Source organism: Pseudorca crassidens, chromosome 7 (assembly GCF_039906515.1).
Source record: "Pseudorca crassidens isolate mPseCra1 chromosome 7, mPseCra1.hap1, whole genome shotgun sequence".
NCBI classification, from domain to species: Eukaryota; Metazoa; Chordata; class Mammalia; order Artiodactyla; family Delphinidae; genus Pseudorca; species Pseudorca crassidens.
In genome coordinates this window covers 7750845-7777902 of record NC_090302.1, presented here as the reverse complement: position 1 = coordinate 7777902, position 27058 = coordinate 7750845, and the positions used below count along the sequence as shown (strand labels likewise).

The 27058-nt window shown below is 50.7% G+C and overlaps 2 protein-coding genes across 12 annotated transcripts; one reads left to right on the top strand and one right to left on the bottom strand.

The window, feature by feature from the left end:
* The first annotated feature begins 29 nt into the window (after positions 1–29).
* SWI5 (SWI5 homologous recombination repair protein) lies at positions 30–17087 on the top strand. Of its 9 annotated transcripts, none has more exons than XM_067743164.1 (7): positions 30–349; positions 676–724; positions 2458–2579; positions 3387–3481; positions 6527–6623; positions 10907–11015; positions 13720–17087. In XM_067743164.1, exons 1-6 carry the CDS (start codon positions 45–47, stop codon positions 10977–10979), a joined length of 741 nt encoding a protein of 246 aa, XP_067599265.1. In that variant the 5' UTR covers positions 30–44; the 3' UTR covers positions 10980–11015; positions 13720–17087. The 9 variants fall into 9 exon arrangements, with proteins under 9 accessions (XP_067599265.1, XP_067599263.1, XP_067599262.1 ...); XM_067743162.1 differs by having other exon boundaries at positions 10889–11003; positions 16966–17087; XM_067743161.1 differs by having other exon boundaries at positions 10889–11015.
* TRUB2 (TruB pseudouridine synthase family member 2) lies at positions 10540–27051 on the bottom strand. 3 transcript variants are annotated; one of them, XM_067743158.1, is made up of 8 exons: positions 26814–27051; positions 26196–26327; positions 24343–24417; positions 23145–23206; positions 21940–22021; positions 19413–19485; positions 18752–18888; positions 10540–12430 (listed from the first exon to the last, which is right to left on the bottom strand). In XM_067743158.1, the coding sequence occupies exons 1-8, from the start codon at positions 26920–26922 to the stop codon at positions 12414–12416; spliced, it is 687 nt and encodes a 228-aa protein (XP_067599259.1). In that variant the 5' UTR covers positions 26923–27051; the 3' UTR covers positions 10540–12413. The 3 variants fall into 3 exon arrangements, with proteins under 3 accessions (XP_067599259.1, XP_067599256.1, XP_067599257.1); XM_067743155.1 differs by lacking the exon at positions 10540–12430 and adding an exon at positions 15421–17510; XM_067743156.1 differs by lacking the exons at positions 10540–12430; positions 26814–27051 and adding an exon at positions 15421–17510 and having other exon boundaries at positions 24343–24497.
* Between the last annotated feature and the right edge of the window lie 7 nt (positions 27052–27058).

Genomic DNA, 27058 nt, shown 5'->3' with positions numbered 1-27058 from the left:
GCAGCGGTTTGAGCAGAGCCTCAAATCCCTAATCCTATTAGTCGATGAGAAAGTTGAAAGGGAAAGAGGCGTGGCTAAACCACAGTTTACCAGGAGGGACGGGGGAAGGCCTAATAAAGACTGCGTGCGCAGCCGCTCTCCTTGTCCACCTGGTCGACGAACGGCGGGGAAGGGCGGGGCCGGATCTCGCAGCGTGCTTACGTAGCTATAGCTCTGTGGAGTTTCGGTGTGCGTCAGAGAACTGCGAATACTGGGCGGACCTGAGAGGCCGCTTCTCCGCACCCGCCCTGGACCCTCCGGCACTGCAGAGCTCCCCGAGTCAGGGGCCCCGGACCCCAGGGCTGAGGAGGTGGGCGAGGAGCGGACAGCAGGGGGAAAGCACATCTCCTCCCAGTCAGTTTTCCTGACTCCCCGAAGCTCTGCCCCAGACTTTTCTCTCCCCAGAGATCGCTTCCAGAGACCACCCCCCCCTTCCCCTGCTCCACATCAGAATCTCTCCTTCCTCCAGGATCCCTACCCCGATCCCGGGAGCGTTATCTACCCTCTTCCCAACCGGATCCAGTCCCGGTCTCTGTACTTCACAGCAGTTCCTCCTCTCACACCCTCACAGTACCCCTTTCCTCCCAAAGCGGCCTCTAGGTCCAATCAGCCTTTTTCCCTCGGATTCCTCTACAGGACTCAAGCAGGACTTTCCAAAAGTTGCCGCGGGGCTTTCCGATCCCCTGTGAGTATGCTTGTGCCCCCTTCCTTGCCCTCCACCCTGCACCCCACTGCTGCTCCCAGCCCTCCTCTCCGTCCCCAGCAGCAGCTGACCCACCCCCAGTCCTCTTCAAGGTCTTCCCCCAGCTGACCTCATTCTGCTGAGAAACTCTAGGTCATTCCTCAGTCCTTCCCCATCTTTTCCTCCTGCCCACCAAGCTTCAAAGAAGAAACAGCGTCCTGTACTTTGTCAGTGGTACCCCCAGGCTCTCCAAATGGGCTCTGTCTCTCATCCTTCCTGACAGCACCACAAGTGGCTGGCTGGTTTTGTTCTTTTCACACCACTATCCCTCCCTCACCCATTCTACCCACATGGAAACCACACCGTTTTCCTCAAATACGTGTACTCTCTCCTGCCTTAGGGCATTTCTAGTCTGGAAAGTCTGGAATACTTTTTCTTCCAGCTTTTTGCCAAACTGATGCCTACTCATCCTTTAAAGTTGAGCTTCCTCAGAGAAGTCTTAGGCCCACTTCGGGCTCAGGCCAATAGCCTTGTTAGCCACTCCCCTAGAACACTGTACTTCAACTTCAAAGCGCTTTTCAGACTGGTAGTTAGTTGATTGGTTATTTGTCATTCACTCATTCAATTTGACGAATTCATTCGAAATAGTGCTTACTATGTGCCAGGTACTGTTGTAGACACAGGGCAATCAGCGGTGAATAAAACAGAGTCCCTGCCGTCATGGTGTTTACACTCCAGTGGTATAAGGCCGTCAGTGAAAATAATATTAATGAAATATACAATATGTCAGGTGGTGATAGATGTTAGAAAACATCAGGACAAAAGGATAGTGATTGAGGTGTGGCCATGTAAACGGGGTGGTCAGGAAAGGACTTTCTGATGACGTGTGACCTGTGAGCAGAGCTTTAAACGGAAATTTCTGGAGGAAGAGCGTGACTGTTGGGGGTTCTATGTCTGGGACTAGGCTATACGTTCCGTGAAGGCAGGGGGCCGGGCTTGATGTCTTATCCATTGCTGAACCCCTGGAGCCTTTGCCATGGTAGCTAGTGTTTACTCACGATGTGTTGACTGACTGGTTAAAATCCCCTGTCCTAAGAATGGGAACCACGTCTTCCTCGGTCTCTTGTATTACAGTTGCTCCAACAAACATTTCCTGAAAATTAGCAGTGTACCAGGCACCGCCCTTCACAGCTTGTAGACGCAGAAAGGACAAAGATGAACTGTAGCCCCAGGGATGGGTTTTGCTACCCAATGCGATTATAAAGCCAGTGACATCATAGACTTGACAGGAGAATCCAAGATTCTCTGGGGTCAGATTGGGAACCAGGATGGGCCCTTTAGTTAAAGTTGGGTTTGGCTGGGAGTGAAAGAAAACCCCAAATAATGGTGGCTTCAGGGACCAACAGTCATCAGGGACCCATAACCTCTATCATCCAAGACACCAACTCCAGCATCCCTCCAGCTGGTAAGAAAGAGGAAGGCTAGAGAAAGGCATGCCCTTTCCCTGGAAGGACAGTTCCCAGACATCGCATATGCTATTTCTAGTTAAGTTCCACTTGCCAGAACTTAGTTATAGGGCCACATCTAATTCCAAGGGAAGCTGGGAAATGTCTTATTCTGGGGTGGAGGGTGTCTATTACCAACCAGAAGCAGGGAGTGGATATTGGGGGATAATGTGTAGGTTCTGAATTGTAGATAATTGGTCAGTCTGGCTTATGACTCTTTGTGCCACGCAGCGGCCATCTCCCAAGTCTGGCCAGGCTGATGGGGCCAGCGAGGATTCTCTGCACCTTGACGTTCAGAAGCTGAAGGAGAAGAAGGACATGCTGGACAAGGAAATCTCCCAATTAATATCTGAGTAAGTCTCTTTGGCTTCCTCAGTGTGCTTAAGATAACTTTTATTTTTTTTTTTGGCCATGCCACGCCATGCAGCTTGCAGGGTCTCAGTTCCCTGACCAGGGACTGAACCTGGGCCATGGCAGTGAAAGCACCGAGTCCTAACCACTGGACTGCCAGGGAATCTCTAGATAACATTTAACTAGTGCCCAGTAACTGCAACCTAGCTTAGCATAAAAACAGGACTGTGCCAGGAATTCCCAGGAGAATAAGGGGACCTGGGAACTGGAAAGCCATGGCTCTCCCAGTCTTTTCTGGGGCCCACGGTCTCTACCTCTGCTTCTGTCCGCACATGGGCTCTGTCCTCCCTCCGCAGGTGGGGTTTTCAGTGCCCAGGGGAAGCTGGCTCTTCCACAACTCCTGGGTTTTCCCATGCCCTTTGCTCCAGTCACATGGCACAGACTGAGCAGCCTTTGAATGTGCATGTCACCCTTGAGGGGATCTGATTAGCCACTCGTGTGCCCATCTGTGAATCCCTTGGCTGTGACCAGGGTTACATAGTACCAGCGTGGCTGAGGCTGCCTCCCTAAGAGTACAGGGAGAATGTGCCAGGAGTGAGGGAGTAGGCAGATCTCCTGCCCTACCTTAAGCTTCATGAGGGCAGGGTCTATCTTGGCATCACTATCTTAGTTCCCAATGCCAAGCACCCAGTAGGCCCTTAGTGAACATTTGTTAAATAGATGCCTCGTTACTCTCTGAACCTTGGAGCAGCTTTCTCAACGATATTTTCTCTCTCTCTCTCTCTCTCTCTCTCCATTTCTCACCCCAGAGGCTACAGTGTCGATGAACTGGAGGACCACATCTCCCAGCTCCATGAGTATAATGACATCAAGGATGTAGGCCAGATGCTGCTAGGCAGACTAGGTGAGGGAGTCCCCATGCCCCAGGGGTGGTGGGATTTTGCTCCTGGGCCTTCTAAACTTACCCAACCCCCCTACCATTCTCAGCTGCCACGCTCCCTGAATGCCCTCCCCCTTCCTGGCCACCTCGCGAAGCAGCTGTACAGCTCTTACCTGAGTGCCTGCGGTTTTTCCCTCGGGTATAGAGCCTGCTTTGGAGCTATAGGCAGGTTTGAGTCTGGGCTCACCCGCCTGCCTGAGGACTAGGGTTCCCAGTCCTCCGGGGCCTACTCAGACCAATGGAGACCCCAGCCTCGCCTCAGGTGGCCGACATGCTACAGAGGCAGAAAGTGCAAGGGGAACTCTGTGGCTTAAAGGGGTATTTTGTTCCTGCTCGAACAGTCTCACTATCTAGAGGGCCGAGCCGAGACACAGGCACCTGTGTGTCTGAGCTGGCTGGGACAGCCCGCCTTGGAGGTGAGGAAACGTGTAGGTGGCCTTGGTTCCATCACCTGGCGTGGATCGGTGGCCACTCTGATGTTCAGCCAGCAGGGACCATTTGGGACAGTGCCCAGAGCTGGGCTGTCTGCCCGCTGGCTGCCTGAGTTGTAGCTCTTGTCGCAGAATTGCCCATCAGCATCCGGGATTCCACGGCAGGAAGGGCTTCTCCGTGTGTCAGTGGGGAATGGGTCTCAAAGGAGGGGAGGGAGAAAACAGAAGTGGGTGGAGGACGATCAGGGCCCAAGAAGAAAGGAATGTGAGGGGACTGTCGCCTAGAGGCCAAGGGGAATAAGCTCTTGTTTCGACAGAACCCAGTTTGAGACCTGTCCTTCCAGGTCATAGGACCTGGAGCAGGCGGAGTGTCCTCTTTCATTCATTCAGTGAGTATTTCCTGAGCACCTACTCTGTGCTACTCAACAGGGTATGGGGACATTTTGGTGAACCAGACACTTGAGTGTCTCCATTCTCATGTGACTTACGTTTTGGTGTTGGGGTGGGGGAGGGGAATGGTCAAGAAGTAAAGGAACACAAATAAATGAATTATAAAATGTGTTAAGTGCAGTGAAGGAGACAAAAGACAGATGGAAAATATTGAGGTATGAACAGGGTGGCAGGTGGGGATGAGACAGGGTGGTCAGGGCAGGCCTCTGAGGAGACCCCTTCCCTTGGGAGGAGAGAAGAGTCTGTGAGGAGGCATGAGGAAGGGCATCACCAAGTGGCAAGGGCATGGACATGGGCCTGGGTTTGCAGCTGGCCACTGATGCAATGTGAGTGTACACTTACACTTTCAGCACATGACTCTTGCTGCTGCTTCACGTGGGTGAGGGTTAAGTGAGTCTAGTTTGGAGGGACCAGACAGGGCCCACCGTGGAGGAGCCTGGAAGGGGTAGCAGGAGGGTTATCTGGGCCAACTAGGGGAGCAGGAAGAAAGTGCTGGAGAGGGTCCTGGGTAGGCCAGGGTTTTGGCCATTTTCCCTCCTACTTCTCCCACTGGACATTCTTCCTTCCTTCCTTCCTTCCTTTCAGCTGTGATCCGAGGTGTCACCACCAAAGAGTTGTATCCAGAATTTGACCTGGACATGAATGACTGAGCTCACAGCCCCTTGTCCACGGCCCACTGGGAGAGGCCGACGTGGACATGAGAAGCAGTGAAAGCCCAACCAGAGCACCTACAGGCTTTCCAGTGAGAAAGTGTCAGAAGCCCTTTTCTAGAGAGCCCAAGCCGAGTCAGGAAGGGGTGTTCCCAGCCCTGAGGTTCCTGAAATGTTCCAGTGATACCTGTGTATGTGTATATGTATCCTGTTTGTAAATAAACATATGGGCGATTTTGGTGCGAATCTGTATGATTCCCTCTCCTCTGATAGCCCCCGATCCTACCCTGGAAAAAGAGAGCCTGCCTTGGATTATAACAAACTTCCATGTGCCAGGCACTGTACTAAGTGCCTTATATCCATTATCTCTTAATGCTTCAATCCATCTTATGAGGAATTAGTATTACTATCCCCGTTTTACAGATGAGGAAATTGAGGCTCAGAGAGGCACAGTAACTTGCCTGAGGTCACACAGCCAGTAAGTGGCAGAGCAGGGATTTGAGCCCAGGTCTTAACTCTGAAGCTTCTGGTGTGCAACACTGCCTTTCTGGGCTGGGAAACAAGTGGGTAAGGGCTGAGAGTGAAATAGTGACATTGGGAGGAATTCTTCCCTGATCTATAGAATCAGGGTTCCACTCCCCAGTTGTAATTCTCTGCCAAGCATGGGTGAGCTGTTGTCATTTCCTCACCGCGTGTTGCTCATCCTGAACGACCATCACTGGCAGAAGTACAGCTTGAGTGTTGCAACTGCGGAGTGCAATCCAGAATACCAGGAGTCCACTCGGACCCGCCAAGTATTCTGACTGCTCCCGCTGGACATTCTCATGAGATTTCAGAAGTTAGAGCAGTGCTTGGGGACAGGCTTTCATGAGGTGAAGTACGTTTAGTTTCTAAACACCAGCCATGCAAGTCAGGCCTGGGCTTGAGTTCCAGCTCTGCCCGCTTACAAGCTGTGTGACCGTGGGCAGCTGTCTTGGCCTCGATGAGTAGAAATGATAGTAGTGCCGTATGCATCGGGGCAATTAGCATGAATTGCCTCAACGACCCCCAAACCTCCTTGGCTAAATGCAGTAAATGTGCCTTTGTTTCACAAAGTCCAATGAGGATCTGGTGGCCCTCCTACGTTTTGGAGCTTCACCACTGGAACCCACAATTGGGGGAAAGAGATGGAGAAGACACGTCAGCTCTGAACCGACTCACCCCCAAATGGGCAGACGTCACTTCTGCTCACAGACAGTGGTCCAGAACTAGTCATGTGGCCTGAACTGCTCTGGGTGAGCACCCAGGTATTTGATGGGGACCAGCTGCTGTCTCAGCCACAAGTACCTACCTCCAGAGAGTGCTTCAGGGATTTGATGAGCAACTGCCTGGGACCCAGCACCTGGGAACGTCAGTCCAGCTCCCCTTTAATGCTGGACAGCAACCCGTCCTGCTCAGGGGACGGCGTGACCCAGGCCCGTGCTCTGGTTCTGTTGCAGATCGCAGACAGTTGGATTATCCTGCCTCTGTCCGCAGAAGGAGGAGCTGGGAGTCACGGTGTCTGGGTCTCTGCCACACAGCGCTTCTCTGCCAGCAGTAAGTAAGAAGCAATGACAGTGCAACGTGATAAAGGTTGTCATGGGGTTACAGGAGCACATTTAAGCGGCACCAGCCAATTCGGGACATTGGGGAAACGCTGGGAGAAGAGACATCGAAGCCTGCACAGTAAAAGGAGTCAGCCAGACAAGAACGTGGGAGAGTAGTATTCCAGGGGGGAAACTATTTACAAAGGCCCAGAGGCCGAGAATTTAGTGGACCCAGGACTCCAAGGGACTCTGGTTGCAGAGTGATTAGGAACGAAGCCTCTCCCAAACACAATTGTAACCCAACTCTGCATTTTGGGCCAGTCTTTGTTTTTTGTTTTTTTTTTTTTTTGAGATGGGTGTGGTTTTTACTTTCCACAACTTACAAGTTTCATAATTTAAATACTTTTAAAAATAAATTTATTTATATTTATTTATGGCTGCGTTGGGTCTTCGTAGCTGCGCGCAGGCTTTCTCTAGTTGCAGTGAGTGGGGGCTACTCTTTGTTGCAGTGCGAGGGCTTCTCATTGCGGTGGCTTCTCTTGTTGCAGAGCACGGGCTCTAGGCGCGCGGGCTTCAGTAGTTGTGGCACGCGGGCTCAGTAGTTGTGGCTCACAGGCTCTAGAGCTCAGGCTCAGTAGTTGTGGCGCACGGGCTTAGTTGCTCTGTGGCCTGTGGGATCTTCCCGGACCAGGGTTTGAACCCGTGTCCCCTGCATTGGCAGGCGGATTCTTAACCACTGTGTCACCAGGGAAGTCCCTATAATTTAACTCTTATGATTTGAAAAAAATCCAATAAAGACTTTAAAAGAAGACATGTGGGAAGCAAAAACAAAGGGAATGAACCATAATAATGCTTAGTTAAGATGGTAGGATTATTGGTGGTTTTCCCCTTTTTTTCCCACTTCTCTATACAGCATGCAATGTTATTATACTGTTGTCAGTACCACAGTTGTAGGACCACGTCTCCACACCTCCACCACTTCTTACTCTCTTAGTTCTCAATCTAGCTAGTTAACGTTGACCTTCCTGTAATTAATTCATCCTTCCTTTTATTTTATTTATTTCTCCCACCTCGTTTTGGTAGCTAATTTCAAATCTTATAGCAAGAGGGCTTCCCTGGTGGTGCAGTGGTTAAGAATCCGCCTGCCAATGCAGGGGACACAGGTTCGATCCATGATCATCTTCCATGATCCGGGAAGATCCCACGTACCGTGGAGCAACTAAGCCTGTGCGCCACAACTACTGAGCCTGCGCTCTAGAGCCCACGAGCCACAACTACTGAAGCCTGCGCACCGCAGAGCCCACATGCCGCAACTACTGAGCCTGTGCTCTAAAACCCATGAGCCACAACTACTGAGCCCACGTGCCACAACTACTGAGCCTGCTCACCTAGAGCAGGCTCCACAACAAGAGAAGCCACCACAATGAGAAGCCTGCGCACCGCAACAAAGAGTAGCCCCCGCTCGCCGCAGCTAGAGAAGCCTGTGCACAGCAACAAAGACCCAACGCAGCCAAAGATAAATATAAATAAGTAAATTTATATTAAAAAAAACTTATAGCAAGATATCTTTCCCTCTTTAACTCTATACTAGTCATTTTGCTTAACTCTAACCTTATCCTCAACCCTAATTCCAGCCGTAATTCCAAATGTTACTAGAAAGCAAGGACACTTCTCACTAGTTCCCTAAAATCCCTGCCTCTACGGTTTTTCGTTTTTTCCGCCTTGCCATGCGGCTTGTGGGATCCTAGTTTCCCAACCAGGGATCGAACCCGGGGCCTCGGCAGTGAGAGCACAGAGCCCTAACCACTGGACCGTAACCACTGGACCGTCAGGGAGATCCCCCTGCCTCTTTACAAATTACAGACCTCCTGTGGCTATGCACTTGTTTTCTGATGATCGCCCAGAGTTGCATTCTTCTGGAAGGCAACAAAAGGCACTAAGGTAGATTCCAGGTTCTCAAATTGAGAATGAATACACTGCCAGTGCTCCAAAGACTTTTGCATTTGGGGCCAATTTTAAGGCACCCCTGGAGGATGCTTGGAAAGCATCATCTGGGTCCACTTCCCTCTGTGTGAAGTCAGCGCTCCCATGTGTGATGGCAAGCAGAGGCCTCAAGGGGGCAGTGTCTGCTCAGAGATGCGTCCAGCTGCCGGGGAAGCTGCCCCTGGGAGGGCTCTGCCTGGGAAGGTCTGGTCCTGCCAAGCCACTGGCCACAGACAAGATCCTCAGAATGCCCCACATAGAAGAGGGGGTTCTCTATGGCAGCACCTCTCCCAGAGTCTGAAGTGACCCCAACCGCCACCCTGGGCAGTAAGGAGCCAACTGGTGGTGAGATGTGCATAGTGACACGTGCCATTGGTCAGGGCGTGCCCTGATGGTGCTAGGAAACGGGCTACCAAGGGCAACTGACACTGTGAGTGCAGGAACATTGTTTGATCACATTCAGTGTAAACCTTACTCCAAAACATTCATCATTTGGTACATACTAGAGTTCAAAACACTAATGAAAAACAGCCTGTATTCTCATCCCTGAGGGCAGAAAGGGGTCGTTTCCGGGCAGCCTGACCTCATCGAGGCAGTGTCACCAAATAACACCCCACTTTAGCTTTGCTCAGAAACAGAGGACAATTTGCAGAGGGGAGGAAGGCCAGATCGGGGGCGTCTGTTATGGAAGAGTGGTGCCTGAGGGGCCCGCAACCTTGACGCCTGGAGGCTCTGTGATGAAAGCTCTGGGTACTGTCAAGTCAGGTGTTGTCACCAGATGAAAGGTGACGGCCACCATTCAAACCAGTCACAAGCTGAAGGTTTCCCCAGAGAAGGGTTGATGGAGATAACTAACATTTCTGAAACCTGTGGGTCAGCAGGGAGATGAGTGCTTCATGGGCAGTATCTCACTGGCACCTCCCAACCAGAGTGTGGTTAGGTGGAGTATCCCCATTTCCAAACTGAGGTCTGAGGGGCAGAGTAACTTGCTCAAGGTCACAGTTCCAAGAAGCAGCTGAGCCCGTCTGGCTCCAGAGCCTGGCTGATGGTGAGCTGTCTTCCTCCCAGCCGAGGCTCAGCCTCTCTCTTTTTTTTTTTTTTTAAATTTTGAGATTTTTTTAATATTTTTTGTTTTGTTTTGTTTTTTTGTTTGTTTGTTTTGCGGTACGCGGGTCCCTCACTGTTGTGGCCTCTCCCATTGCGGAGCACAGGCTCCGGACACGCAGGCCCAGCGGCCATGGCTCACGGGCCCAGCCGCTCCACGGCATGTGGGATCCTCCCAGACCGGGGCATGAACCCGTGTTCTCCGCATCGGCAGGCGGACTCTCAACCACTGCGCCACCAGGGAAGCCCAAGGCTCAGCCTCTCTTGAGTCTCACCCAAGGTCATACATTAACAAAAGAAGTCAGAACTTGAATCCAGAACTCTGAGCCTTTAAGCCCAAGGTCTTAGCCACAAATCTTCACTGTGCTTCTTCGAAGTTGTACCTGCCCAAGGCCCTGACCTAGAGGCCTCTACCTTGAGTTTGGCCTTGGCACCTCTCTCCTGATTCCTCTGAGCAGGAGACTTCGCTCCCTTCCCAGGGAGCCTCTCATCCCCAACATTGGGAACTCTGAACAGGAGCAGATCCTCTCCTGGCCTTTAGCTTCCTCAGCCTCTCGTGTTCATTCCAGAATCCCAGAGGATCTCAGCGGCAACGATACTCATAGCAGCCAACACTGGGAGCACATACTCTGTGCCAGGCCCCAAGCCTAGAGCTCAGCATGACTACAACAAGTATTTCCAATGGCAGCCCTAAGAGGTACATCATTAGCCCCATTTTCCAGATGAGGCAAATGAAGCTCAGAGAGGTTAAGTCACTTTCCCAAGGAAACAAAGCTAAGTGGCCAACTCCAAGGTTGAAGTTCCACAATCATTCTCTCTCTCTCTCTCTTTTTTTTTAATATTTATTTATTTTGGCTGCACCGAGTCTTAGTTGCAGCATGCATGAGGGGTCTAGTTCCCCGACCAGGGATTGAACCCAGACTCCCTGCATTGGGAGCACGGAGTTTTACCCACTGGACCACCAGGGAAGTCCCCACAGTCATTCTCTTTAAAGACCAGGTAATAATTTCCAAACCTCTTGAGTGTCACAATTACCTGAGAGGGCTTTTAAAGGAAAAGATATGGGTCCCTAACTCCTCCCTAGGGATTCTGCTTTGGTAGGGGGGCAGGCCTGTATTTTTTGTAACAAGCTCCCCAGGTGTTTTTGATATCTGGCCTCTCCGGTGAGCATTCCTGGATGGTTGACAGGTTGCTTCTAACCACGAGGAATAACATCCAATCAAATCCTGCCTCCAAACCAGCCATCTTCAAGCCCATCTACAGAGCCACCAGACCCTAAGAGCCAGCTCTGGATCAAACCTAGGTGAGATTGTATCTGGCTTCTCCCCAGAGCCTTCTCATAGGCCCAGGCATTTGCTAGCTCTGCTCCTCCGACCTCCACCCTGGCACCAGCAGACCTGCCCAGCTGGTTTGCCCGGAAGGAGATTGGCCTGTTTTGCCATCTTAGGGCTCTTCTCGTTTCTGATTTACTAGGGGCTCAGGAAGTACCTGTAGGGTTGGGGGCGGGGACTACTTGGAGAAGATTGCTGGGCAGGGGGTCACAGGCTGCTTTGCAGACCACAAGGGGGCTGGAAGGCCCCAGGACAGCCCACCACCCCACCCATCACACCCGGCCACCCACCTGATGCTTGTCTCTCTTAGTCAATGTCCACTGCCCCGAAAGCATCCCGATCCAGGTCTCACCAAGAGGGAAACTTCTTGGAGTAACTAATGTCTGTCCCTCTGGTTACCCAGCCCACCTCCAGGTGAGTCCCACGCCTCCTGCTGAAGTGCTCGAAGGAGGGGGTTAGTCAGGGTCTGACTGGATATTGCAGAAGAAATCAGATGATGATACGGTGGTGGGAACGGGGTTTTGTTTGTTTTTATTCTATGGCCAGAGCTAAAGCTCAGCAGGTCATGCCATGTGTAGACAGATGCAGGAGGCTGGGCTGGTGGTGGCGGGACCTCCCCAGACCTCAGTTTCTTCATCTATAAAGTAGGTAAAATAATACCTGCCGTGGCCACTTCACAAATGATCATAGATATAAAAGCTGGATTAATGACTCTAATGAAATAGGCAAATGTCAGCTCATTGTTAGGATGATAGATTTGGGCGTTCTAAGCATATTCCTGGCTCCCCTGGGAATGCAACGTCCTTACAGCTCAAAGTGGGGCCTTAATGAGCTAACATTCGTGGTGCAATAGGGTGGGGTGGGGGAGTGAGCTGGGGAATGTAAGAAGAGAAAATTCGTTACCTTGAAAATTGTGGTTATCTGGGTATTGATATTCATTCATCTAAGGTGGGGGAGATAGACAATAAAGCAAATAAAAAATAAATCATTCTAAAGATGGTGGTAAGTGCTGGCACTTAGGAAAAAGGGTTGGGACCCAGGGACTTCCCCGGCGGTCCAGTGGTTAAGACTCCATGCTTCCACGGCAGGGGGCACGGGTTTGATCCCTGGTTGGGGAACTAAGATCCTGCATGCCACGGGGCCAAAAAGGGTTGGGACCTGAAGCTCATAAAATTTGGGCCTCCCTCCCCTCCCTGCCGAATACATATATTTTTTTAAATTTTATAAATAGCATTTTTTTAACTGAAGTATAGTTGATTTACAATGTTTCAGGTGTACAGCAAAATGAGGGGGTAAGTGGACGGAGGTGAATGGTCAGATTCTGGGACTTCCCTGCAGTCCAGTGGTTGAGACTCCACGCTTCCACTGCAGGGGGCACCGGTTCATCCCAGATGGGGAACTAAAGAAAGAGAGGGAGGGAGGGAGGAAGGAAGGGGTCAGATTCTGGAAACAACAGTCTTTTGACGGTAGAGCCAGCAGGATTTGCTGATGGGTTAAATATGGGGTGTGAGGAAAAGGGGGCTTTTAGGATTTTGGCCTGAGCGAGTGGAAGGGTGGAACTGTGAGTTACTGGAGTGAGGAATTCTGGGGGAGAGCAGGGTGCAGGGGAAGATAAGCAGTCAGTCTGGGGATCTGTTAGGTTTGAGATGCCAGCTCAACATGGAAGTGGAAATGCTAAAGAACAGATATTTAGGAATGGAGTTCATGGGAAAGGTCCGGTGAGAGGTAACATAAATGTGGGCACCAGCAGCATGACAGATTGATGGGATTCAAGCCATGTGATTTCAGACTGACATCCTCAAGGAGCGAGTGAGGGCCGAGAGTAGAGCTGCCTGGAGCTTGTGGGCACCGCGGAGGAGAGCAGGGGAGGAGGGGCTCCAGCAAAGAGGCTGAGAAGGAGCCAGGGAGGGAGGAGGAGACTGTTCCAGGAGGAGGCAGTGACCGGCTGTGTCAGACCCTGCTGAGAAGGAGCCGCTGGATTTAAAGAGGAGGAGGTTGTCCTTGACCTTGGCAAGAGCGGTTCCTGGAAAGCAGTGGAGAGTGAGTGTCTGATTAGAGTGGGTTCCAGGGAGCATGTGGTGAGAACTGGGGGCAGTGACTAGAGACAATCTTTCCAGGAGCTTTACTCTTTTTTTAAAAAATAAATTTATTTATTTATTTAATTTTGGCTGCGTTGGGTCTTCGTTGCTGCGTGCAGGCTTTCTCTAGTGGCAGAGAGCGGGGGCCACTCTTTGTTGCGGTGCGCAGGCTTCTTACTGTGGTGGCCTCTCCTGTTGCGGAGCACGGGCTCTAGGCATGTGTGCTTCAGTAGTTGCAGCACGCAGGCTCAGTAGTTGTGGCTCACGGGCTCTAGAGCACGGTCACAGTAGTTGTGGCACACGGGCTCAGCTGCTCCACAGCACGTGGGACCTTCCCGGACCAGGACTTGAACCCATGTCCCCTGCATTGGCAGATGGATTCTCAACCACTGCGCAACCAGGGAAGCCTGGAGTTTTACTTTTTTTTTTTTTTTTTTTTTGCGGTACGCGGGCCTCTCACTGCCGTGGCCTCTCCCGTTGCAGAGCACAGGCTCCGGACGCGCAGGCCCAGCGGCCATGGCTCACGGGCCCAGCCGCTCCACGGCATGTGGGATCTTCCCGGACCAGGGCACGAACCCGTGTCCCCTGCATCGGCAGGCGGACTCTCAACCACTGCGCCACCAGGGAAGCCCTGGAGTTTTACTTTTAAAGGAGGCCAAGGCTGCAGCTGTGCAACTCGGTGATGTGGGAGCAGCCGGAGGCCGAGGAACAGAAGCTGCCTGAGGCCTCTAGAGCCAGCGGACACTGAGATGTCAGCTAACAAGTTCGAGAGCCAATTCCTGATCATTGGAATTCATACCCCTTTCTGGTTTTGATGGATAAGGGCAAAGAAGGGAAGAAAAGATATACTCTCTGGAATCTTTCTCCCCTTGCATGTGCAATTGCTGATGTGTCTCTTCAGTATGCAGCCTCTCACTGTCGTGGCCTCTCCTGTTGCGGAGCACAGGCTCCGGACGCGCAGGCTCAGCGCCCATGGCGGACTCTCAACCACTGCGCCATCAGGGAAGCCCCACCTTTATTCTTAAAAGGGTAGGATTGGATCCCTGGTGATGGAACTAAGATCCTGCAAGCTGCGTGGCCAAAAAAAAGAAAGAAAGAAAAAGAAAAGCACTTTAGGTTTTTAATGTACACAACTATTTTTAATTTTTTAAAAATTTATAAAGAAAAGTTATATATAAATAGCCCATTGAACATATGTTCAAATAGAGATGTAAAATGTGAGTAAAATCTTAGTAAAGCATAAGGACTTGCATATCCGTTAGTTCCATTGTGTTGATTGGATTAACCAAATCCTCTGTTTTAAATTCAGGTATTCTTGTGTAGGGTGAAATAAGGTCATGTGTTAAAGCATGCCAGTAAAATTAGAAAGTTGTTGGTTTGTCTTTCAGTGGCTAACCTTGTTTTTTTTGTTTTGTTTTGTTTTGGCTGCGCTGGGTCTTTGTTGCTGCACGTGGGCTTTTCTCTAGTTGTGGTGAGCAGGGGCTACTCTTCCTTGCGGTGCACGGGCTTCTCATTGCCGTGGCTTCTCTTGTCGTGGGCTCTAGGTGTGTGGGCTTCAGTAGTTGCAGCACGTGGGCCCTAGAGCACAGGCTCAGTAGTTGTGGTACACGGGCTTAGTTGCTCGTGGCATGTGGGAAATTCCCAGACCAGGAATCGAACCTGTGTCCCCTGCACTGACAGGTGGATTCTTAACCACTGCGCCACCAGGGAAGTCCCTAACCTTGTTTTTAATTGCATGCCGATTAATTTGGCGCGTTGAAGTTCAAGTTTGATTGGTCTTCATCACTGACTGTGCTTCTCTTCTATTATTTTTGCTGGATATTAATATTGTTGTCTTTTCCTTAATTGGGTGTAGGTTTCTGTAACATATATTTTTGGCTTTAAGCTCTTCCACATCATTCCATTTTAATCTAATTCTTTAGAAGCAGATTTTTTCCCAATTTTGTATTTTGATACAATCTCAAATGTTTGCTTCCTATAACAGAATTTAAACCATAACATTTTGCCTTATCTAGTGTATTTGTTCTGTCCGTGAATTTTTTGTTCTGTAAATAATTCTGAAATGATTTAGAATATATGTATCCTTGTTTTTAATCAAAACAGACCTTAGGGCTTCCCTGGTGGTGCAGTGGTTTGGAGTCTGCCTGCCGATGCAGGCGACACAGGTTCATGCCCCGGTCCGGGAAGATCCCACATGGCGCAGAGCAGCTGGGCCCGTGAGCCATGGCCGCTGGGCCTGTGCGTCCGGAGCCTGTGCTCTGCAACGGGAGAAGCCACAACAGTGAGAGGCCTGCGTACCGCAAAAAAAAAAAAAAAAAACAGACCTTAGGTAAAAATTCATTTTCCAAGATTTTTACAGACATATTTACCTAATTGAAATTAAAAAAACAACTTTTGACTTCTCAAAAGAAAAAAAAAGGAGGCAGAGAAATGCAGCAACTGGAGAGAGATGGAAAGTTAAGAAAGAGTATGCTTGTTTTTCTGTGTGGAGCTTTTTTGAGGGTAAAATATACATAAAATACACATAAAATTTACCATTTTAAGCGTCATTAAGTGTACAATTTGGTGGCATTAAGTACATTCACATTGTTGTGCAACCATCACCACTGTGTATCTCTATATCTCTTTCTGCCTTGCAAAGCTGAAATTCTGTACACATTAAACATTAACTCCCCACTCCCCAGCCCCTGGCGACCACCATTGTGTTTTCCGTCCCAGTGAATCTGGCTACTCTAAGTACCTCATATAAATGGAATCACACAGTATTAGTCTTCCTGTGACTGGCTTATTTCACTTAGCATAATGTCTTTAACGTTCACCCATGTTGTAGTAGGTGTCAGGAACTCCTTCCTTTTTAGTGTTTGAATAATATTCTGTTGTGTGGATAGACCACATTTTGCTCATCCATTCATCTATCGATAGACACTTGGATTATTTCCACCTTTTGGCAACTGTGAATAATGCTGCTCTGAACATGGGTACACAAACATCTGTTTGAGTCTGCTTTCAGTTCCTTTGGGTATATACCCAGAAGTGGAATCGCTGCATCATATGGTAATTCTATGTTTAATTTTTTGAGGACCTGCCATGCTGTTTTCTGTTTGTTTGCTTTTAAGATAGGAGATTAAATAGCATGTTTGTATTCTGGTGGAAATTATCAAATAAAAAGGAGGAAATTGGGCTTCCCTGGTGGCGCAGTGGTTGAGAGTCCGCCTGCCGATGCAGGGGACGCGGGTTCGTGCCCCAGTCCGGGAAGATCCCACGTGCCACGGAGCAGCTGGGCCCATGAGCCATGGCTGCTGAGGACCCTTAGTTCCCTGACCAGGGATTGAACCCGGGCCACGGCAGTGAAAGTGCTGAATTCTAACCACTGGACCACCAGGGAATTCCCCGGGGCAGGAATATTTCAAATGTTGATACATACTACCAAATTACTCCTAAAAGGTTACACAGTTGTATATTCCTACCAACAGTACAGATTGCCCATCTTCTCACATCCTCCCCAATACTGGGTGTTATCTTTTCTTAATTTATTTGAAAGGCAAGGAAAAGTCATCTCATTTTCAGCTGAATGTCTTTCATTATTAGAGAGGTTGAGCATCATTTCAGGTTTACTGGCCATTTGGATTTCTTTTGCTGTATAAACACACAATTCATGTCATTTGACCCATTTTCTTGTCATCTTTTTCTTATTGTTTTATAAGAGCTCTTTATAGATATTAGTTCTTAAGTATATAACAAATAGTTTTATCAGTCTGTCATTCGTTTAGCATCTTTTCCACTGTACAGAAGTTTTTTTCTTTTTAACTAAGCCAAGTCTGTTCATCTTTTTTTTTCTTTTGGCCGTGCCATGCAGCTTGCAGGATCTTAGTTCCCTGACCAGGGATTGAACCCAGGGTCCTGGCAGCGAAAGCACCAAGTCCTAACCACTGGACCACCAGGAAAGTCCCTGTTGGTTTTCTGTCACGTGTTAAAAAGCTCCCGCCCACCCCCCACATTCTGCACAGTCATCAGTTCTGGCTCATGAACAATTCTTATCTTTATACACCCACCGCTCCCCCAGCAGCCTGGCCTTTCAATGTCCCGCATGGCTCTCCAGCCCCAAGGCAGAGCTTGGCCCCTCAGAGTCCCAGGGGCAGCCTGGACTGAAGGGCTACTGGGTGCCCAGCCCCGGCCTCAAGTTCTTCTCCAGCTCTGCTGCCACTCGGGGTGCTGCGGACTGGATGGCATCCTGGATGCTGGGTAGGTCCCATTGGGTCCTTAGGAGGGCATCGTCCAGGGTGAAGAAACCATCGCGTGTACGCCGCACCTGGGTGCAGACAGCGGTGCTCTTCAGTTCCAGGCCGATTTCGTGCACCAGCCTTCGCAGCTGCTTCTGCGTCTCATGCATGCACTGCACCTCTGCCAGGGACACACAACAGAGGTGGTGGTCAGAAGCACAGCCTCTGGTGTCCGCTGATCTAGATCCACACCCCTTGAGACCTCCTGGCTATGTAATAACCTTAGCAAGACAACTTACTTCTCTAGGGCTTTGTTCTTCAAAGTGTAGCCCAGGGTGGGTCCTGAAGGTTTGTTAGACATGCAGAATCTCAGGCCCCACCCAGACCTGCTGAGTCATAATTTGCCTTTTTTTTTGGTCTCGCAGCTTGTAGGATCTTAGTTCCCCAACCAGGGATTGAACCCATGCCCCCCTGCAGTGAGAGTGCCGAGCCCTAACCACTGGACCGCCAGGGAATTCCTAGAATTGGCCTTTTAAGAAGAATCCCAGGTTGGGAATTCTCTGGCGGTCCACCAGTTAGGACTCAGCGCTTTTACTGCCGGGGCCTGGGTTCAATCCCTGGTCAGGGAAGTAAGATCCCGCAAGCCATGTGGCATGGCCGGGGGTGGGGGGAGAAGAACCCCAGGTGATTGGGCAGGTTAAAGTTCGAGAAGTGCTGCTCTAAGGCTTGGTTTGCTCATCTGTAAAATGAGTGGTTGTGAGGAATCTAAGAGATAATTTCTATAAGGCACTTAGCATCAGAAAAGTCTTGGTCAGCACTCAAGAAAAGGAGCAAGATAGCACAGAGAGATCAGCTCAGTGCTCTGTGACCACCTACAGCGGTGGGATAGGGAGGGTGGGAGGGAGACACAAGAGGAAGGAGATACGGGGATATATGTATATGTACAGCTGATTCACTTTGTTATAAAGCAGAAACTAACACACCATTGTAAAGCAATTATACTGCAATAAAGCTGTTAAAAAAAAAAAAAAAAGGAGCAAGGAGCCCTCGTTAATACGATAAACAAAGAAAGAAGTGGTGGTCGGATTGCTGAGTTGGGTGGGATCCGGGAGGGGAGAGTGGTGTCTGATGCCGCACAATGACTTGAAACACTGGGCGGCTCTGGAAACGAGCCACTAAATATAATCTCTGCTTGTTAAGGTCTGGCTTCAAAGGGGGACTTGGCAGGAGACAGGACATCATTTGTTCTGTGCTGTGTGATCAGCCAAGTCCAGCCTCAGGCTAGGAAGGAAGTCGGCCCCGGTGCCTTGGCCAGCGGAGCTTAGGGCTCACGCGTGCTGGCCTCTGCAAGGGCCTTCCACAGTGACCCCCCCAAACCCAGGAGCCCAGTGGCACTTCTCCCAGCGTCCTGGAGCAACTTACCTAAGAGGAATTCTGGAGGCGCAAACTGGAGGCATCGGATGCCAGTTACCAGCATTGGGGACTTGTTCATGGGCCGGAGCACGCCGCTCACGGCCATCTCATAGGCCTCCTGGGTCTGTAGGTCAGCGTTGGAGTACCTGGGGATCAGGAGGCACCAGAGTGGGCAGCTGACTGCCTACCCCTGGCCCTGCCCTATTCATGCCTTTCCTGAAGCTCTTCATTCGCTTTCCACCTTCCCTGCCCCTCTAGCCACCTTTGCAGCAGCCTTGTTCTGTCCCCTCCAATCCCTAACTGCAGGCTCTGACCGACCCCCTCTCACACTCTCCTTGGCTTCAACGGTCATACCTGTGTTGACCACTTCCACCCCCTGGTTCTGTGCCGTGATGGTGCGGACCCCTAGCTCTCCTCTCCCTTAGCTCATATACTCCCTAGGAGGCCAGCTGGGATCTCTTGTTCCCCTTGGTCTCCCCAGGGGCTGGCCCAAGACCCAGCACAAAGAAACACTTCTGCAGGCTGTGAAAGGAATGGGTGCTTGTGTCTGGTTGTGGAATTTGCCCCAGAGTAGGCGGAGCCTACAGGGAGCCTTGTGGGCAACTTCTTGCCCTTCCAGCACTTCCTTGAGGGTCCCCTTTCAGGGAGGTGTGGGTCGGGCCTCACTTACATCACCAGAGCCTTCTGATGGGAACCTTGGATCAGGGACAGGATTCGCTCCAGCTTCTCTCTGGTCACGTGGTCTGGAAAAGCCAGGGGATGGTCCGCACACAGGTGCCCACTGAGGAGGCAAAACTGGCAATTTCCCTTCCCACCAACCAGCCCTGTCCTTGGAACCTAGCTGGGGTCCCAGAGCATCCTCTGGTCCCAGGGTTCCCATTTAGGGGGTTGAGAGTCCTTTGAGAATCTTATGAAGGCTGTGGACCCGCTTCTCAGAAAGATACACATGAACTCAACATTTTGAGGACATTTTCAAGGGGCTCACACACCCCAAGTTAAGAACACTTCCTTCTGGAAATGAGGCTCCAAAGATGTAATGTGATTTGCCCCATATTCTTTTTTTTTTAAATAAATTTATTTTATTTATTTTTGGCTGTGTTGGGTCTTCGTTGCTGCATGCAGGCTTTAGTTGCAGTGAGCGGGGGCTACTCTTTGTTGCAGTGTGCAGGCTTCTCATTGCGGTGGCTTCTCTTGCTGCAGAGCACAGGCTCTAGACGTGCAGGCTTCAGTAGTTGTGGCTCACGGGCTCTAGAGCACAGGCTCAGTAGTTGTGGCGCACAGGCTTAGTTGCTCTGCGGCATGTGGGATCTTCCTGGACCAAGGATCAAACCCGTATCCCCTGCACTGGCAGGAGGATTCTCAACCACTGCACCACCAGGGAAGCCCCTTGCCCCACACTGTAAGCCTGGTCCCCTGAGCCCCACTCTGGGGTTTTTCAGGCCAGGGACACCAGGAGGGAGGGTGCCATCTGTCCAAATGCAGAAATGGGTGGCAAGAAGTGGGAGTGGCTCCTCTGCCTGCTGGTCCAACCAAGTGACTGTGGAGCAGGCAGCTGCAAAGCCTGGGGATGCCCACGGACTGCAGGGAGGCCGAGCCTGCAGGCCAGCTGGGGCAGCCACCAACTTCTGACTCCACAGGCCAGAATCTCTGGGAGCAGGTGTAACTGACTAAGGCCTGGCCAGCTGGGAAGGGCCTGGGCCTCTCATCCCTTCTGTCTGGTCTCATTCACGCTGTTGTCTTATCTGGAGGCACCTGCTGCAGCCTCCTCCCCACTCATTTACAGCCCAGCTCAAATGCCGCCTGCTCCAGGAAGCCCCTCTTACAGCACGTGGCTTCTTCCTCCTGCACCTGGGTCTCTTTCCCAGCACTTAGTTTTCTTTAGTGTTTATGTCATTATTATTTTATTTATTTATTTTTTTTGGACCCAGGCCCCACCAACCAGGGACTGAACCCAGGCCCCGTCAGTGAAAGCACACAGTCCTAACCACTGGACCGCCAGGGAAGTCCCTATAGTATTTACTTATTTATTTAAATTTATTTATTTTTGGCCGTGTTGGGTCTTTGTTGCTGTGCGCGGGCCTCCTCTAGGTGTGGCGAGCAGGGGCTACTCTTGGTTGTGGTGCGTGGGCTTCTCATTGCGGTGGCTTCTCTTTGTTGCGGAGCACGGGCTCTAGGCACGCAGGCTGCAGTAGTTGTGGCTCGTGGGCTCTAGAGCGCAGGCTCAGTAGTTGTGGTGCATGGGCTTAGCTGCTCCGTGGCATGTGGGATCTTCCTGGACCAGGGCTTGAACCCATGTCCCCTGCATTGGCAGGCGGATTCTTAACCACTGCACAACGAGGGAAGTCCTATTTTTAATTATATAATTGATACAAGAATCTTCTTCAAAAAATTTAGATCAACACCAACAAACATCTCCCCTCCTCCAAATTCTGGCTTCCTCCCTCTCATAAGTGTCAACCTGGTAGTTGTCTTTAGACATTTTTTGGATGTTGACACACATACAAGTACAAATATATAGACAGCACTGCTTCGCCACATGTTTTTAATCTTCTCCAGGAGACGCAGAGGTGTGTGTCTGCTCTCCCTGCTAGACTGTGAGGCCTAAGATTGGGGACCCCATCTGATTCATCATATGCCTCCGGCCCCTACCCCCAGTGCCTGGCACGTGGTTGGTGCTCAAAAAACGTCAAATAAGCCAATGCAACAGATCATATAGGACGTCTAAGAACATGGGGAGAGTGAGAAATGAAGAATAAGCCATCCATCCACCCACCCATGCATCCACCCGTCTACCCACCCATCCATCCATCCATCCATCCATACAGCACCTCCCATGTCCCAGGCGCTGTGTTGTGTGTGACCACAGGAGTGGAACTACACAGTTCCTGCTCTCATGGTTGACATTCTGGTGGGGAGACAGATATTAAATAATCACTAATCATTAGTTGATTACTTTTCTGACAGTACACTGAAACCACTTAAGGAGGTAACATTTAAGCAGAGCACAGGGGAGCACAGGGCATTCCTGGAAGTCAGAATCACATGTCCGTGCCAACAGCCAGCCCCGGCTTGGTGTGTCTGAGAATAACTGAGCGGGAGCCCTCACAGCCCACGTCAGGGTGAGGAACCAAAGGAAGCAAATGAAGAGGCAGCCGCGCCCGCCCCTCCGCCCGCCCTGGACTCCCGTGGGCTCTCACCATACGTCGTCTTCTCCACCAGCCGCCCGTCCTCACAGAAGTCGTCTGTGGCTTTGCCCAGGAGGCCGTGCACTGTGTAATCCTGCGAGGACAGGGAGAGGGAGGTATGATCAGCCTCTCGTCTCTAAGCCGCCATGGCAAGGAGGGAGATGTGGCCCAGCAGCTCAGGCCCCCGAGGTGCTAGACTGAGGCTGGGGGGCCCTCTGGTCTCCCCTCAGGGAGTTCAGGTGCTCAGCCCCTGCCCAGCTGCCCCTGGCGAAGGACACCCGACTTCCTCTCCCATGACAGCAAGCATCAGAAGCCTGCGAAGGGTGCCCCGAGCCACCCTGCAACAACCCCCGGCCTCCACACCTCTCCACTTTTGCCCAACCTGACAACTCATAATGCCAGGCCCCTCCCAGGATGCTCTGTCAGCTTCTCTCTCCCCTCCAAATTTGATCTGTGCAGCTGCCTGCCTCTGCGTCCAACAACAGTAATGACGATAACAGAGAGGACGACAACAGTGACATCGATTGAGCATCCACCACGTGCCAGTGGCTGTGCTGAGCACGTTACATATGGTCACTGACTAAATATTCAAAGCAACCGCACAGAGGAGGTACTACAATCACTCCCATTTCAAAGATGAGGAAACGGAGGCACACAGATGTTAAGTAATTCACCCAAGGAGACAGAACTGGCAGAGTGGTACGATCTGAGTTTTGAAGCGAAAACTTGGCTGCAGAATCTGTGCTCTTAACCACTGAAAACACGGGCCTTCTAATGTGGCGTCTCCACACATGATCGTGATGCCAGACCCTGCAGCCCAGCATGGATGTAAGCTTCCTGACACCCAGACGGTGTCAGACAGAACCAGGTTCAAATCCCAACTCTGCCCCTTAAAGGCTGGGTGACCCCGAGCAAGCGTCGTCTCCTGAGCCTCATTCTCTCATCTGTAAAATGGGTTAACAATAGATCACATTTTACGGGGATGCTGTAAGGCATCCGCAAGGGAGTCCGCGTACAGTACTCAGCACAGAGTAGCCAGCATGCGATGATGCCAGCTGTCATTATGATGTTACAGCCTCCCTTGGTACATGACCCGAAAACAAAATGCTTGCTGATGGCCTGGGTATTCTCCATGGAATCATCTCTGCTTCAGAATCGTACCAGTGACCCCCAGGGAAAGGGCTAAGGGATAAGCAGGCCGTCCCCAGCCCCCGTACCTTGGTGAGGTGAGCGTGGTACATGTCGGTGAGGAGCCTTCGTCCACGTCCCACGCCGAGCACTGAAAGGCACCCAGCCTGGTCTCACACCTGGGTCCCCCTTCCTGTTCCCCTGGGTCCTCCAACCCTCACCCCCTCCAGCAGAATACTCCCACTTCCAAGGCTGTGGAAGCCAGCAAGGAGGCAAGAAGAGCTTCTTCTACAGGGAACAAGTGAGCTCCTCTGTGCATATATGAAAATGCAGATTTCCGGGACCCACCCATATATACTGACTCTGACTCGTGTTGGGGTGGGAGCCTAGGGACCCTTAGCAAGCTCCCTGGGGTCCTGATGCACTCAGAAGTAGGAGACCACTGGCCCAGTCACACAGACCTGCACTCACATCTGAGGTGGCTCTAAGCATGTCCTTTAACCTCCTTGGGTCTCAGGCTCCCCATCAGTAAAATGGGGATAAAAATACTGTCTGATCCCTGTGGGTGTTGTGATGATCGAGGCAATGCACACAAAGGAAGAAGCCGGCAAATAAATGGGGGCATTGTGGCCACTCCCTGCCTTTCCTCCGGTCTGTGTCTCCCTCTGGCTGAAGGAAAGAATGACCATCCATCACTCCTGGAGGGAGCGGGGCATGAGATCACGTCCGCCTGCCTGTGTCCCAGGAAGCAAGACAAGTTGCTGTGACTGTTGTGTATGAAGGACGTGGCCGCCGCCTGACCCTGGGGACATAGATGGCTCATGACTCAGGGCTTTGTGTGTCCAGCTCCAGCGACATCCAGAGCCCAGCTGGTGGGGCCAGGGTCACACACTTGGCTACCCCATGCAGGCGATGATGGTTTTCCCTCTCTGGTCCAGGGACATTCACTAGCTACATGACCCAGGATGAGTTACCTATGCTCCCGGAGCCTTACTTTCTTCCTAAAATCATATGGTATCTACCAAATGAGGTCATTATGGTGAATGCATGTGCACAAAGAGTTTCAAACCACACGTCACAGGCAGGAATCACTTGATAAACGTGGGTGATCACGACTTCCCCCTTCCCACCAGTCACCTCTCCAGGGGATCAGACTTGGCAGGAATCAAGGGAGTGAGGCAGTAGCGGGAAATGGCTGTCAGGTTAGAAATGGGCTGCGCTCCTGGGAGCTCCCCGATCCTCTCCCAAGCCTCTATCATTGCACCCCAGGCTCACCACACCACCTACCAAGCACCCCAGACGCCTGGGCATCCAGTCGGTGCCCCATGCCAATCTTCAGGCTGGTGAATGCTGGTCCACGTACTGGAAAGAAACAAACGAGGTCCTTTTCCTCAAAGAATCCAACCTCCAGGATGGCTCTGGGCTGCATGGTGACCTCATTCCTCGAATGAGGTCCAAAACCAGCATCAGGCTGGACTTTCAGGTTTCCTCACCATGGAATTTGGGGCCCAAAACCACTTCTTCAGTTTCTTGGGCCCAGAGAAAGGGCAACCCAGGGGGCCTGTTAAGTCCGTCCATCACCATTCCCCCCATGAGACACTTTGAGTGGACTGGGCAGAACACTGGAATCAAGACTGGGGGGGTTGCCTATCCAGCTCCTGTAGAAGGAGAGTCCTGGCCACTCCCCCAGGGAGAAAATGGAGGCTGTGAGCTCCTTAAGGCAGGGGTCTGGGTCTGTGTGTTCACAGTTCTGCCCCCACAGCCCAGAACTCACTGACTGCTCGGGAAATAACCCATTTCCCGAAAGAATGAATGACCCATCAAATTAATATACATTAAGGATGTATAGTTTTTTTGTATATCAGCTATACCTCAAGAAAGCTGGAAAAAAAAATGAATGAATGCAGGAATGAGCTAGATGCCTCTACACTTCTGTAGATCAAGAGGAACCTGGGAGACCAGTATGGGGCGGTTAAGAGCCTACTGAATCCAGGCTACATAACTTAACATTAGTCAACACTGAGCACCAGTTTCCTCATTTGTGAAATGGGACTAGGACCCACCTCACAGGATTCAGTGGGGTAGTATTTGGGAAAAGCCTAACACAGTTCCCCGTACAGAGTAGGTCCTCAACACATCAGACTTGTTACTGTTGTTACACTGTAAACTCACTGATTACTTCTCTCCAAGGGGTTTTAGAGGTTCCTGGTCAAGCTCCTCAGCCCTCCTATAGAGCCTCCCCAACACATGCTTTAATCATGTCTAATGACAGAGGCTCATTGTCAGAACTAGTTTCACTGTTGGGCAGGTTTGTTGACTATAGTAAGTCACTCTTCACAGACCCAGAGTACAGACTTGTGGTTGCCAAGGGGGAGGGGGAGTGGGGGAGGGATGGATTGGGAGTTTGGGATTAGCAGATGCAAGCTATTATATACAGAATGGGTAAACAACAAGGTTCTATCATATAGCACAGGGAACCATATTCAATATCCTGTGATAAACCATAATGGAAAAGAATATGAAAAAGAATGTACATATATGTATAACTGAATCACTTTGCTATACAGCAAAATTAACACAACACTGTAAATCAACTGTACTTCAATAAAATAAATTTAAAAAAAAATCACTCTTTCACAGGAGCCCAAAACTGCCTCCTTATGACTTCTACCTGAGGGTCTCAATTCCTACCTGGAGTCCCAGAATAATAGAGGTCAACAAACTATAGTCCACAAGTCAAATCCTCAAGCCTGTTTTTTTTTTATGGCCCACAAATTAAAATGGTTTTTACATTTTTCAATGGTTCAAAAAAATCAAGAGGATAATTTTCATGACATATGAAATTCAAATATCAACATCCACCAGTAAAATTTTATTGGAACACAGCCAGGCTCATTGCTCTACATACTGTCTATAGCTGCTGCTTCCGCACTACGGCAGAGGTGAGCCTGCAAAGCCTAAAATATTGACTATCTGGCCCTTTCCAGGAAATTTTGCCAATCCCTGATCAAATACTTCATCCCCACTGTGGCCCTACACTGGTTTGGGACAGAAGGAGTCTGAGTTCTGGCTAGGACACTGACTCTGGGCAGGGATTTCCTGGGAAGTGACATCCAGGCCCCTTCCTGAATGTGCTTTACCCAGCGGATGGTCGATGAGGGTGGGCACACTGGTGGCTGTGAGGGTCAGCTCCTTCTCTTCACTGCCTTCCACGGGGCCCAGCAGGAAGCGAACACGATGTTCAGAGGCAGGACGCTTCCCAGCATTGAGACCTGAGCACACACAAGTAAAGAACATCTTGTCGATTCTGTCTGAACACCGGGGGTGGGGGACAGAGGGACAGGTAAGTATGGAAATGTAGAAGACAGATGAAAGCCCACACAGCGCCTAGTACAGAGTAGGTCCTTAACACATTATCCTTGTTATTGTTGTTATACTGTAAACTCACTGACTACTTCTGTCCAAGGGGTTTTAGAGATTTTAGAGTACTCTACTTCTGAAAGCAGAAGTTAAGAAACAGACTTGGGTTTAAATCCTGACTTTACTACTTATTAACTATTTATGACAACGGACAATACTGAGCCTGTTTACCCATATGAACACAGGGGAAGGCGAGGAGTGTATAGAACAGTCGATTAGGAAACCGCTCTGCCCAGACGACTAGGTCACATGACTTTATTTTGCAGCAAGGATCAGAAGCGTAGATGGCCTCCCGGGAAAATGGGAGCGGGATCGTGGGTCTCGCTAGAGGCACTCACCTTTCAAAAGCTGCAGCTCCACGGTATCGCGCAGATGCTTCCATTTTAGTCCCGGGGGCTTGTAGGCGGCGAAGAGCCCATGCAGCCGCGCCAGGCCGTCTAAGCCCATGCCTGAAGCCCGTGTCCCGGGTTCGCGGAAGAGCTGAACCCGGACGGAAGTGCCTTATGGTCCCGCTCCCAAATGTGGTCCTTCCAATGGGCGCCGCCATGTTTCACAGCCGGAAGAGGTTCTTGTCTTATTGTCC

What these genes read in the sequence shown, in the direction of transcription:
- SWI5 (XM_067743162.1), top strand. Translation starts at nt 45, where the DNA reads ATGAGAAAGTTGAAAGGGAAAGAGGCGTGGCTAAACCACAGTTTACCA. An exon ending in GCGGGGCTTTCCGATCCCCT is followed by an intron (nt 725 to 2,457) that starts GTGAGTATGCTT and finishes TGTGCCACGCAG; the next exon opens with CGGCCATCTCCCAAGTCTGG. An exon ending in ATCTCCCAATTAATATCTGA is followed by an intron (nt 2,580 to 3,386) that starts GTAAGTCTCTTT and finishes TTCTCACCCCAG; the next exon opens with AGGCTACAGTGTCGATGAAC.
- TRUB2 (XM_067743155.1), bottom strand. Translation starts at nt 26,922, where the DNA reads ATGGGCTTAGACGGCCTGGCGCGGCTGCATGGGCTCTTCGCCGCCTAC. An exon ending in GGAGCTGCAGCTTTTGAAAG is followed by an intron (nt 26,328 to 26,813) that starts GTGAGTGCCTCT and finishes GTGTGTGCTCAG; the next exon opens with GTCTCAATGCTGGGAAGCGT. An exon ending in ACCACGCTCACCTCACCAAG is followed by an intron (nt 22,022 to 23,144) that starts GTACGGGGGCTG and finishes CTGTCCTCGCAG; the next exon opens with GATTACACAGTGCACGGCCT.